Source organism: Euleptes europaea, chromosome 2 (genome assembly GCF_029931775.1).
Source record: "Euleptes europaea isolate rEulEur1 chromosome 2, rEulEur1.hap1, whole genome shotgun sequence".
NCBI lineage: Eukaryota > Metazoa > Chordata > Lepidosauria > Squamata > Sphaerodactylidae > Euleptes > Euleptes europaea.
Genome location: NC_079313.1, coordinates 14,162,867 through 14,174,180, shown reverse-complemented (window position 1 = coordinate 14,174,180; position 11,314 = coordinate 14,162,867). Strand labels below are relative to the sequence as shown.

The 11,314-nt window shown below is 48.1% G+C and overlaps 2 protein-coding genes across 2 annotated transcripts in view; one reads left to right on the top strand and one right to left on the bottom strand.

Annotated features, from left to right (window-relative positions):
• Positions 1 to 2,744: 2,744 nt before the first annotated feature.
• Positions 2,745 to 7,415, bottom strand: POLE4 (DNA polymerase epsilon 4, accessory subunit). The gene is made up of 4 exons (XM_056867603.1): positions 7,179 to 7,415; positions 6,253 to 6,337; positions 4,435 to 4,476; positions 2,745 to 2,795 (listed from the first exon to the last, which is right to left on the bottom strand). Exons 1-4 carry the CDS (start codon positions 7,413 to 7,415, stop codon positions 2,782 to 2,784), a joined length of 378 nt encoding a protein of 125 aa, XP_056723581.1. The 3' UTR covers positions 2,745 to 2,781.
• A 1,951-nt stretch (positions 7,416 to 9,366) lies between these two features.
• Positions 9,367 to 11,314, top strand: part of LOC130473136 (excitatory amino acid transporter 5-like) — a 37,355-nt gene continuing 35,407 nt past the window's right edge. Inside the window, exon 1 of the mRNA XM_056844666.1 lies at positions 9,367 to 9,822. Within this exon, the coding sequence (XP_056700644.1) occupies positions 9,367 to 9,822 (456 nt within the window). The remainder of the gene's footprint in view (positions 9,823 to 11,314) is intronic.

Genomic DNA, 11,314 nt, shown 5'->3' with positions numbered 1-11,314 from the left:
GACTGGGGAAGGCTCTGGCAAACCACCCCGTAAACAAAGTCTGCCTAGTAAATGTCGGGATATGACGTAGCCCCATGGGTCAGGAATGACCCGGTGCTTGCACAGGGGACTTTTACCTTTTTACCGGAGATACAAACTTTATAGAAGACACAGGCAAAGCCAATTAATGATATATTTTTTACTTTACTTTTTACTTAAAATACAAACATGCTTAACTCAATAACACTGTTAAGTATTTTTTTATTTAACAGTCTTTGATCATTGACACCTCAGAACTGGGGAGGTGGTGGCAGCTGCCTTGGCTGGCTCGCGGGCCGGATAAGAGCGCTCAAAGGGCCGGATCTGGCCCCCGGGCCTTATGTTTGACACCCCTGGTCTACGCAGACCTGCTGAAAGAGCAAAAGGGATCAGCTCTGTTTGTAAGTAGATAACATAGTTATTTAGTACCTCTAAGTTCTTTTTTAAATCCTTTTTATTGCCTGTTATTCTATGGTCGTTTGTTCATGGGTACTTTCACTCACATTCGCCCCCGGTCTGTTGGTTGTTCCTTGGAGTTGTGCATGACTTTTCCATCCATTAGAGATGACCTCATGACCAGGCCTTGCAATGTTGGCGTCTTCCCATTCCTTGGTTAATCCGATTCTTCCACCTCCCCTGAGCTCAGCCGGGGGGGGGGGAATCCCCGTGCATAAGGCAACATGCGGAGCATGCAAGTTTGGTTTCACTCACAGCCAATTACAAAAAAGCGTGTAAAAAGGCGGGGATTCAAATGCTTCCTGCTTCCTGGGAGTTCTTTCTGGGCAGAATGAACTTTCAAAACGCGGCTTGGGTCCCACCCCCCATTCCTTTTAGGGTGCTCCTTTTTGTTTTTGTCTTTTAAAATGCATTTTGGCTGTGACCTTGGATTTCTGCGGGGGGGGGGGTACCTCTCTCAAAGAAAGAACTACAACCAATCACAAAGCAGCATTTCAAGGGGCAGGCTTCTAGTTTTGAGCTTGGAGACTGCTGGTGTATAGCTTTTAAAGTAAGTGTGGGTCCAGCGAGTGATGAACCTTGGGTAAAACTCTCATGCATAAATGACCAAAGAGTGTTAAATAAAATACTGTAAGAGTGTTATTGTTTTAAGAATGTTTGTATTTTAAGAAAAAAATAAAGAAAAAAATATCATTAATTGGCTCTGCCTGTGTCTTCTATAAAGTTTGTATCTCCGGTACTTGGCATTAAATTTTATGGTACACATGGCCTGGCCCGACCAAGTGACATTGATGTCATATCCAACCCTTGTAACAAATTAGTTCGACACCCCTGCATTAAGCAGCCTTCTACTGAACCAGACCATTGGTCAATCAAAGTTGGTATTGTCGATTGACAGCGGCTCACCAGGGTCTCAGGCAGAGGTCTTTCACATCACCTACTGCCCGGTCCTTTCTACTGCAGATGCCAGGGACTGAACCTGGGACCTTCTGCACGCAAAGCAGAGGCTCTTCCACTGAGCCACAATCCTTTCCCCGTTCCAGCTTTGCTTAGCTCCAGTTTGTTTCTGAGCCTGATTCAAAGTGCTACTGCGGGCCTTCAGGGAAGCCCGCACATGGTTGGGATCTTTCAGCCTTGGCCCAAAGGAATCTATTCGTATGAGTTCTTCTGGAGAGAAGATGCTCTAGCCATCAGAATGGTGATAGCTTGCTACCCTCCTCAAGGCTTTCTGTTGTTTTTTTTAAACCTGATAAGGTGCAGCTAGTTTGGTGTAGTGGTTAAGAACGGTGGTTTGGAGCGGTGGACTCTGATCTGGAGAACCGGGTTTGATTCCTACCGCTCCACATGAAGCCAGCTGGGTGACCTTGGGCTAGCCACACTCTCTGTGCCCCACCTACCTCACAGGGTATCTGTTGTGGGAAGGGGAAGGTGATTGTAAGCCGGCTTGATTCTCCCTTAAGTGTTAGAGAAGGTCAGCATATAAAAACCAACTCTTCCTCTTCTTCTAGTTTGACTTCCAGTGACTTATGACTTGGGATAGCCTAAAAAAGTACAGACCGAGTGGGATCTGAAAGTTGCTGCTTGGCCCTTCCTCCAGATTGCAACCCAAGTTTCTCCCAAGCTCGGACACGGAGGCTCATTTGGCTGGGCAGAGAAGAGGGGAAACCGACAAACAAACAAGCACCCAATCCCATTTCTGATTAGGAGACACAGTGGGCATGAGAGAAGACTTGTGGGTACTTGGGAAAGGTTTTACGGGAACCTCAGCCCCGTGGTGCAGAGTGGTAAGCTGCAGTACTGCTGTCCAAGCTCTGCTCACGACCTGAGTTCGATCCCGATGGAAGTCAGTTTCAGGTAGCCGGCTCAAGGTTGACTCAGCCTTCCATCCTTCCGAGGTCGGTAAAATGAGTACCCAGCTTGCTGGGGGTAAAGGGAAGACAACTGGGGAAGGCAATGGCAAACCACCCCGCAAACAAAGTCTGCCTAGAAAACGTCGGGAAGTGACGGAAACCCATGGGTCGGGAATAACCCGGTGCTTGCACAGGGGACCTTTACCTTTACAGACAAATCAGCATACAACACAGACGTGAGAAAAACAACATGTGTATTGAAAGTGCATAAGCTTTATACAAACCCCTTTAGCGTACAAAGAAATCTTGGGAGAACCACCCCCATTTCGGGGCCACTTTGGGCACAGTGGGGCTGGCAGGCAGATGCGGGTCCTCCATCTTCTTGGAGGGTTATCAGCCTGCTCCTCTCACACTTGACTGGGATCTTTCTCCTTCCAGAGATTCCTCTTTGTTCTCTTCAGTCCAGGGTACCTAGCTCCCGGAAACAAAGCACAACCCTGAGACTGTACCATCTTACATAAGAACAGAAGAAAAGCCATGCTGGATCAGACCAAGGCCCATCAAGTCCAGCAGTCTGCTCACACAGTGGCCAACCAGGTGCCTCTAGGAAGCCCACAAACAAGACGACTGCAGCAGCGTTGTCCTGCCTGTGTTCCACAGCACCTAATACAATAGGCATGCTCCTCTGAGACTGGAGAGAATAGGTATGCATCATGACTAGTATCCATTTTGACTAGCAGCCATGGATAGCCCTCTCCTCCATGAAAATGTCCACTCTCCTCTTAAAGCCTTCCAAGTTGGCAGCCATCCCCATATCCTGGGGCAGGGAGTTACACAATTTCACTATGCGCTGTGTGAAGAAATGCTTCCTTTTATCTGTTCTGAATCTCTCACCCTCAGCTTCAGCAGATGACCCCGCGTTCTAGCATTATGAGGGAGAACAGCTTCTCCCTGTCCACTCTCTCCATCCCATGCATCATTTTGTAGACCTCTATCATGTCTCCCCTTAACTGCCTTCTTTCCAAGCTAAACAGCCCTATGCATTTTAACCGCTCCTCATAGGTCAGTTGTTCTGGCCCCGATAATTTTGGTTGCTCTTTTCTGCACCTTCTCAAGCTCTGCAATATCCTTTTTTAGGTGTGGAGACCAGACTAGTACACAGTATTCCAAGAATGGCCTCGCCATAGATTTGAACACGGGCAGTATGACAGCCGCAGTTTTCAAACCTGTACTGCCTCCTACCCTTGTGTGTGTGAATGAGGTACTGAAGGTCTCTACCTCACTTTATTATCTATTTATTATTTGGTCTTTTATCCTGCTGGGCTGGGCTCAGAGCGGCTAACAATCATAAAAACAATACATACACATTTAAAACATAATACATATAGATTAAAAAGCTAGGTTAGATAACATATGAACATATGAAGCTGCCTTATAGTGAATCAGACAATTGGTCCATCAGGGTCAGTATTGTCTACTCAGGCCAGCAGCTCTCTCCAGGGTCTCAGGCAGGGGTCTTTCACATCACCTACTTACCTAGTCCCTTTAACTGGAGATGCCGGGGATTGAACCTGGGACCTTCTGCATGCCAAGCAGATGCTCTGCCACTGAGCCACAGCCCCTCCCCAATAACAACAACAAATTATTAAATCAGTTAGTGCTCTTATTTATCACAGGAGTCCATGGCAAGCCCGGGGAAAAACAATTTGTGTGTCCCCTCCCCCGCAGTTGTAATATAAATACTTAAGTTATAGAGAAAGGGGTGGGGGGAAGAGAAGCCAGCTAAGATGGATACCATAGCTGTACTCAACCGTAGGCCTGGTGAAGCATCTCAGTCTTATAGGCCCTGTGGAACTGTGCAAGATTCCGCAGGGGCCTGGTCTCTCTGGAAAGAGAGTTCTACCAGGCTGGGGCCAGGGCTGAAAAAGCCCTGGTCGAGGACAGCTGGACATTTTTCAGGCTGGGGACCACCAGTAAGTTTGTATTCACAGAGCATAATGCTCTCGGGGGGGGGGGGGGGACATACCACGAGAGACGGTCCCTAATCGGAAGCAATTCCAGTTTATTATTCCAACGCAAAGTGCCAAATAGACATTAGCCAAAATCTTACCTTCCAGAAAGGCAAATTCATCTATTGCTTCAATGGCATTGTCTGCAGTGGGACAAATCACCAAAAGGGAGGGGGAAGAGACAAAATTGAGAGTGGTATTGAGGCTATGGAAACGAAACACACAAGCCTTTATTTCTGCCGGACGGTCTGTGAAGTCACTGCTAAGGTTGAGCACTTGATGGAGAATTAGATTGCAGACAGAGCGGTTTTGAGCACTGAATTCAAATCAATCCGAGATTTGAACCCAACTTCTCCCTGCCCAACTGTTTGGCCAGATCCCTTATTTTCACTGACTTTATTTAACTCATTAAGAGCCCCGTGGCGCAGAGTGGTAAGCTGCAGTACTGAAGTCCAAGCTCTGCTCACAACCTGAGTTCAATCCCAACGGAAGTCGGTTTCAGGTAGCCGGCTCAAGGTTGACTCAGCCTTCCATCCTTCTGAGGTCGGTGAAATGAGTACCCAGCTTGCTGAGGGTAAAGGGAAGACGACTGGGGAAGGCACTGGCAAACCATCCGCAAACAAAGTCTGCCTTGGAAACGACAGGATGTGACATCACCCCATGGGCCAGGAATGACCTGGGCCTTGTACAGGGGACCTTTACTTAAAAAAAAAATTAACTCATTTATATCCCAATGGGGACCCAAGGCAGCTTACGTTGTTCTCCTCTTCTTCATTTGAACCTCACAACAGCCAGGTGAGGTAGGTTAGGCTGAGAGCACGAGACTAGCCCAAAGCTAATGGGAATTCGAACCTGGGTCTCCCAGATACTAGGCAAACACTCTTAACTACCACACCATACTGACTCTCAACTGCACACAAACCCTCATGTTTCTAGCCCTGTGAGACAGTTTTCCATAGGTCCTCCTCTCTGTGCCACTTTTACTCCCCCAAACCCTCACCTCCTGCATACATCCTTACTTCAAATCTCCACTCAGCTAAGAGTCATGCTTCCTGCAGTTAGAACATAAGGGCATGCTGGATCAGACCAAAGCCCATCAGGTCCAGCAGTCTGTTCACACAGTGGCCAACCAGATGCCTCTAGGAAGCCCACAAACAAGACGACTGCAGCAGCATTTATCCTGCCTTTGCCCCAAAGCACCTAATATCATAGGCATGCTCCTCTGATCCTGGAGGGAACAGGTATGCATGACTAGTATCCACTTTGACTAGTATCCATGAATACCCCTCTCCTCCATGAACATGTCCACTCCCCTCTTAAAGCCTTCCAAGTTATGCTGCATCCCAGGATGTTATCCCAACTGCCCTCCCACTACCACCGGCTTGCATTCCCACAAACAGCACAGAGCCCTTCCTGGTCAAGAGCCCTGAGGTTTTCCTCCCACTTCCACAGAAACTGTACAGCATACCAAGGTTTGAATGCTGACGTATTCTATCGAAGCAGCCCTAAGAATGGCAACGGATTGCCACAGCTGCTCAGCTGCAGGCCGCCGGGCATCAAGGAAGCTGCTCTTCCTCTAAAACTCATCTGCTAAAGACGAAAATGAGTTGGATTTTACAACCTGCTTTTTTCTACCACAAGGAGTCTCAAAGTGGCTTACAGTCTCCTTCCCTTCCTCTCCCCCCACAACCGACACCTTGTGAGGTAGGTGGGGCAGAGTTCGGAGAGAACTCTAACTAGCCCAAGGTTCAAGTGGAGGCCAGCGCATGTGGAGGCTTCATGTGGAGGAGTGGGGAATCAAACCTGGCTCTCCAGATTAGAGTCTGCTGCTCTTCACCACTATGCCACAAGGGCTCTCTAAAGTGAAGCCACGTGCAGAGCAGTAACAGCATTGCAGATGAAGGGGATGTGCTTCATACCTAGATCTTTCCTCTGTAGGGTTTTCCTTTTTCCTTGCTGGGCATAGATGTAGGCATCTTTTGCGATGGTTTCCACGAACAACTCCTGGAGGGGAGATTAGGGAGCAGAGGCAGTTTTTCAGCAATATCAACTTGTTGATAACTTCCCAGCCCATCTAATGCTTTGGGAGAAGTCCACTGGCACCCAAGATTCCAAGCTGGCCAGCCAAAGAAGAAGAGATGGTTTTTGTATGCCGATTTTCTCTACCATTTAAGGAAGAATCAAACTGGCTTACAATCACCTTCCCCTCCGCACAACAGACACCCTGTGAGCTAGGTGGGGCTGAGAGAGCTCTAAGAGAGCCGTGACTAGCCCAAGGTCACCCAGCTGGCTTCATGTGGAGGAGTAGGGAAATCAACCCGGTTTGCCAGATTAGCATCCGTCGCTCATGTGGAGGAGTGGGAATCAAACCTGGTTCTCTAGATCAGAGTCCACCGCTCCAAACCACTGCTCTTAACCACTACACCACGCTGTGCAGAGTTCTGAGTTGGAATTTAAAGCCCCAGGAACACAGTCCCACTGTTTAGCATTACCGGGCCATTGCTCATAATTCAATAGACAGATTTCATTATTGTCCCATTTTTTCTTCCTTGGAATTCAACCTGCAGTAACCATTATTAGCATTCTCGGATGTTAACTATTCGCAAGAATGATAACTACTGATTATGAATAATGCTTAACAAGTATCATTTGCTGACAAGTATTAATGCCCAGTGATGCATATTTATTAATGTTAATAATGCACACACCCCGCCCCCACTTCGTCTGCAAAAAATGAGTCAGCAGGCTTGGCTCCTTAGCCCCGCCCACCACCATTAACCCTCCCGCGAGGGCGCGCCGTAACGCGGGCAACGTCGAAGGCCCCGCCCCCTGCCCCGCCCCTCACCGCGGCGCGCGCCAAGATGAAAACGGCTTCTTGGCTGGCCAGAGTGACGTCAGGGTCCGCCTTGACCAGCGCCTTCACCCGTGCCAGCGGCAGGCGAGCCGGGCGGGCCGCGCTCGAGGGGTCCGAAGCCGAGGCGGCGGGAGCGGGAGCAAGCGCTGAAGGCTCGGGGTCCTCCGCCGGCGCCGCCGCTGTGGAAGCGGCCGGCGTCGCCCCCTCCGCTCCCGCCATGGCCGCCATCTTGGGGCCGGCGCTGCTAGTGCGCATGTGCAGTGTTCGGCTGTCAATCATAGCCACAAATCCGGTCCTCCTCTGTGGCCACGCCTTGTCGTTCTCCACGTGGTTGTCAGAAATATTCTGGCGACCGAGGATAATGAACTTCGCGACAATGATTATTTCCAGTGTGGATCGCACGATAGTACTTTGCTTGTTATTAGTGTTGTTATCAGATGCCTTTAATGGCCCGAATTTGGTGATATCAGACGTTGTTAGGAACCTTGTGAAACTAAATATTACTTTTAATAACAAGTCCAAATTGAATTCCAAAAACAAGCCATTTCATTCCAGTTATTCAACCAAGTCAAAATATAATATGCAAGCTTTTGAGTTCTCCAGCTCTCTTCATCAGCTGGAAGAAAAAAGAAAAGCATTTGAAATTTTTCGTCTTGAGGCTTTTTTCCATCATCCTGTGTAGAAAAACCCTGCAAGGCTGTGGGTGTAGGAATTGGTAGCTGGTTGTCCTTTAGGCCTGATGGGTACAAGAAGGAAACATGGAAACATAAAATATAACTGAAAATATAAAGATCAGCAATAGATCAAATGCCTATGTCATTGTTTTTATCCTACTTTTCCACCAGGGAGTGCAGGGTGGCATATGGGGCCTTCCCCCTTCACTGTTATCCTCACAACCTGTGAGGAAGGTCATGCTGAGAGGGAGGGACTGGCCCAAGGTCAGGGATCTTTATGACTGAGCAGAGATTTGAATCCTGATCTCTCTAGCACATTCACCACAGTTGGGAGTGCGAAAATCGACTTGGAGGAGGGTTACAATGAGATGAGAGATCATATCTGGGACTCAATCTTGCCACAGCTCAGCTCTGGAACCTATTTATAGGGCCAGCCCTGGACAATGTGAAACAATTATAGAGTCTTCCTCTGAGCACGTACATGGTGCTCACATTAGATAGAGTTGATGTAGCAGTATGGAGTAATGGCTAGTGTGTTGCAGTTAGACCAGGAAAAACCTGAGGTCATCCCCACTAAGGGCCAAACCAGATATGTGCTAATAGTTTTGTGTCCCGAGTTCCCAGTTTTTTTTTTAAACCTTGGTAGTAGCCTTGGAATAAATGTGGTACCTTTAGGGTTGGCAACTCCTGGTTGGGAAATGCCTGGAGATTTTGGAGGTTTAGCCTGGGGATGGTGGGATTTGGGGAGGGGAGCCACCCTTCAAAGCAACCATTTTCTCCAGGGGGACTGATCTCTGTCATTTGGAGAACAGTTTAATTCCAGGAGATCCCCAGGTCCCACCTGGAGGTTGGCAACCCTAGCTACCCTGGTTGTACTTTTTTTCCGGCAGAATGCAGAGACAAGTGACTCTAGAACCTTTTCCTCTTAGGACATTGTTGCCTGTATAGTAGTAGATAAAGTTTCCAAATTGCGGCCACTTAGTACAGATAGTTTGCTGTCTGTAAACAAGAAATCGTGCTGTGTACAAAACAACCTCCAGATACAGTCCTTCATGACAACCTGATGACCTTTTCAACATGAAAAATGTTTATCTCACCTTTGAATGATAAATGTGTGAGGTAGAAAAATACCACAAGATATAAACAATGCTAGAAATTACGAACTTCAGATATTTTCCTTTAAAATTCATGAAAGTATATTAGTATCAGGTTCAAAACATGGTTTTTGGTATTTGAAGTTTGTTTCCCCACTCCTATACATAAAGCCAGCTGCATGACCTTGGGCTAGTCACATTCTCTCTGCCTCACCTACCTCACAGGGTGTCTGTTGTGGGGAGAGGAAGGCAAGGTAATTGTAAGCCAGTATGAGTCTTCCTTACGTGGTAGAGAAAGTCGGCATATAAAAACCAACTCTTCTTCTTCAGAGTGAATTTGTAGCTGAAATGAGATTCCCAGATCATATAGATAATTCTCTGAACCACGAGGCTAGCGTACCTTTGGCTCAAATGACGTCGTCGGAGATGTCGCTTCCCATTAAGCTTAATGGGACTTGGACAGCTGCTGGCTTGCCTCTCGGTAGCGATTATCAAGGAGGGGAAGAGAGAGCGCCTCTCCAGTCCTTCTGCCTTCAGACAGGCTCTGATCCTGCGGCGAGGCATGATCTGTATCAGCCCAACCTGACTGCCGGGCCTTTCCCCGATGAAGCCCGACGGCTTCCGGAACTTCGGCCTAGCCACCGTGCCCTCTGGTTCAGGATGGATTGTCGCGGGACCCTGAAGGGCGACATGTTGGACGGCGTGAAGGACTCCTGCGTGAGCCCGGTGTCTGTGGCCCTCTCAAAGGTCCGGAAGGCACTTCAGGTGTTCTGGAACAAGAATGGCCTCTTGACGCTCTCCTTGCTTTCGGTGGTCACTGGATGCCTCTTGGGCTTCCTGCTGAGGACACTGGAGTTGTCTGATTTGGTAAGCCGGCGTGGTGCAGTGGTTAAGAGTGGTAGTTTGGAGCGGTGGACTCAGATCTGGAGAACCGGGTTTGATTCCCCGCTCCTCCACATGAGCAGCGGATGCTAATCTGGTGAACTGGGTTGGTTTCCCCACTCCTCCACGTGAAGCCAGCTGGGTGACCTCAGCCTGTCCTACCCCACAGGGTGTCTGTTGTGGGGTGGGGAAGGTGATTGTAAGCCGGTTTGATTCTGCCTTAAGTGGTAGAGAAAGTCGGCATATAACAACCGACTCTTCTTCTAAGCGGCTAGAACACACGGGGTGGTGAAAAGGAGGTTTATGTCCTGTGAAGGAAGGCAACTGTGGAAGCTAGAGCTGAACATGAGGCGCTGGAGATCGGAATGGTTTCTGGCAGGGAAAACTTGCCTGTAATTCCTGGAGTGTTGGGAATCAGGGCATTTTGTGTGTGTGTGCTTTTTTTTTTTTTTTTTTAAGATTTTTTCCCCCCCATAAAGTTACACATAAACCTTCCAACAAACAATCGAAATTGGTTCTTGTAGGTTATCCGGGCTGTGTAACCGTGGTCTTGGAATTTTCTTTCCTGACGTTTCGCCAGCAACTGTGGCAGGCATCTTCAGAGTAGTAACACAGTGTTACTACTCTGAAGATGCCTGCCACAGTTGCTGGCGAAACGTCAGGAAAGAAAATTCCAAGACCACGGTTACACAGCCCGGATAACCTACAAGAACCAATGAACTCTGACCGTGAAAGCCTTCGACAAAACAATCGAAAGTTACAGAATATTTCATATCAGCCCGTTGTTGAAAATACATCATTATTATATATTGAACATAAAAAGAGAAACTTCCCCTTCACCCCCCTTCATCCGGGGCATTTTGTGTTAAAGGTCAGAGGCCGCTCGATGTCTTCCAGGGTCTAAAGCACTAACGCAAAGCCTATAGAAAAGAAGCAGCAATCTGTGCTTATTTGAAACAGGGAACTTTAATCTCTGTGGCAGGACAACCTTCACTTGCTGTTTCCACTCGCCAGGCTTCTCCTCAGCTACTCATCAGCTTCTTTCCATTTCCTTAGGTGGGAGCTGACTTTTTGGGGTCTTTAAGGCCTTGGCAGTGGCTCGCACCAAGCCATCTGTCTGCCTTCCAGAGCTGAGTGTGCTCTGACCTCCTTCCTACAGCTCGTAATCTCTGCTTTCTCGGAGGCAAGTCCCACTGAAATCAATGAGATTTGTTTCTGAGAAAATATAGTTGGGATCAGGCTGTAAGAGAGCCCATTTTCCTCCTCCTTTGCCTGGTGGAAGAATTCTGTTTGTACTCCAAAGGGTCAAGGCTAAACAATCTGTGACCTTGCATCACTGTCTTATTTAGAGAGGTTCTGGCTATCTAAGGAACCGTAATTGATTAGGAACTTCGTCTCCTACTCTGTCAAGGTCAGTTGGGCCAACTAAGAGGGGCAGGTATTCATATGGCGAAGCCACGTGTCTTCTCTGTCAAGG

What these genes read in the sequence shown, in the direction of transcription:
- POLE4 (XM_056867603.1), bottom strand. Translation starts at nt 7,415, where the DNA reads ATGGCGGCCATGGCGGGAGCGGAGGGGGCGACGCCGGCCGCTTCCACA. An exon ending in TCATCTTGGCGCGCGCCGCG is followed by an intron (nt 6,338 to 7,178) that starts GTGAGGGGCGGG and finishes TCTCCCCTCCAG; the next exon opens with GAGTTGTTCGTGGAAACCAT. An exon ending in CCTACAGAGGAAAGATCTAG is followed by an intron (nt 4,477 to 6,252) that starts GTATGAAGCACA and finishes GTCCCACTGCAG; the next exon opens with ACAATGCCATTGAAGCAATA.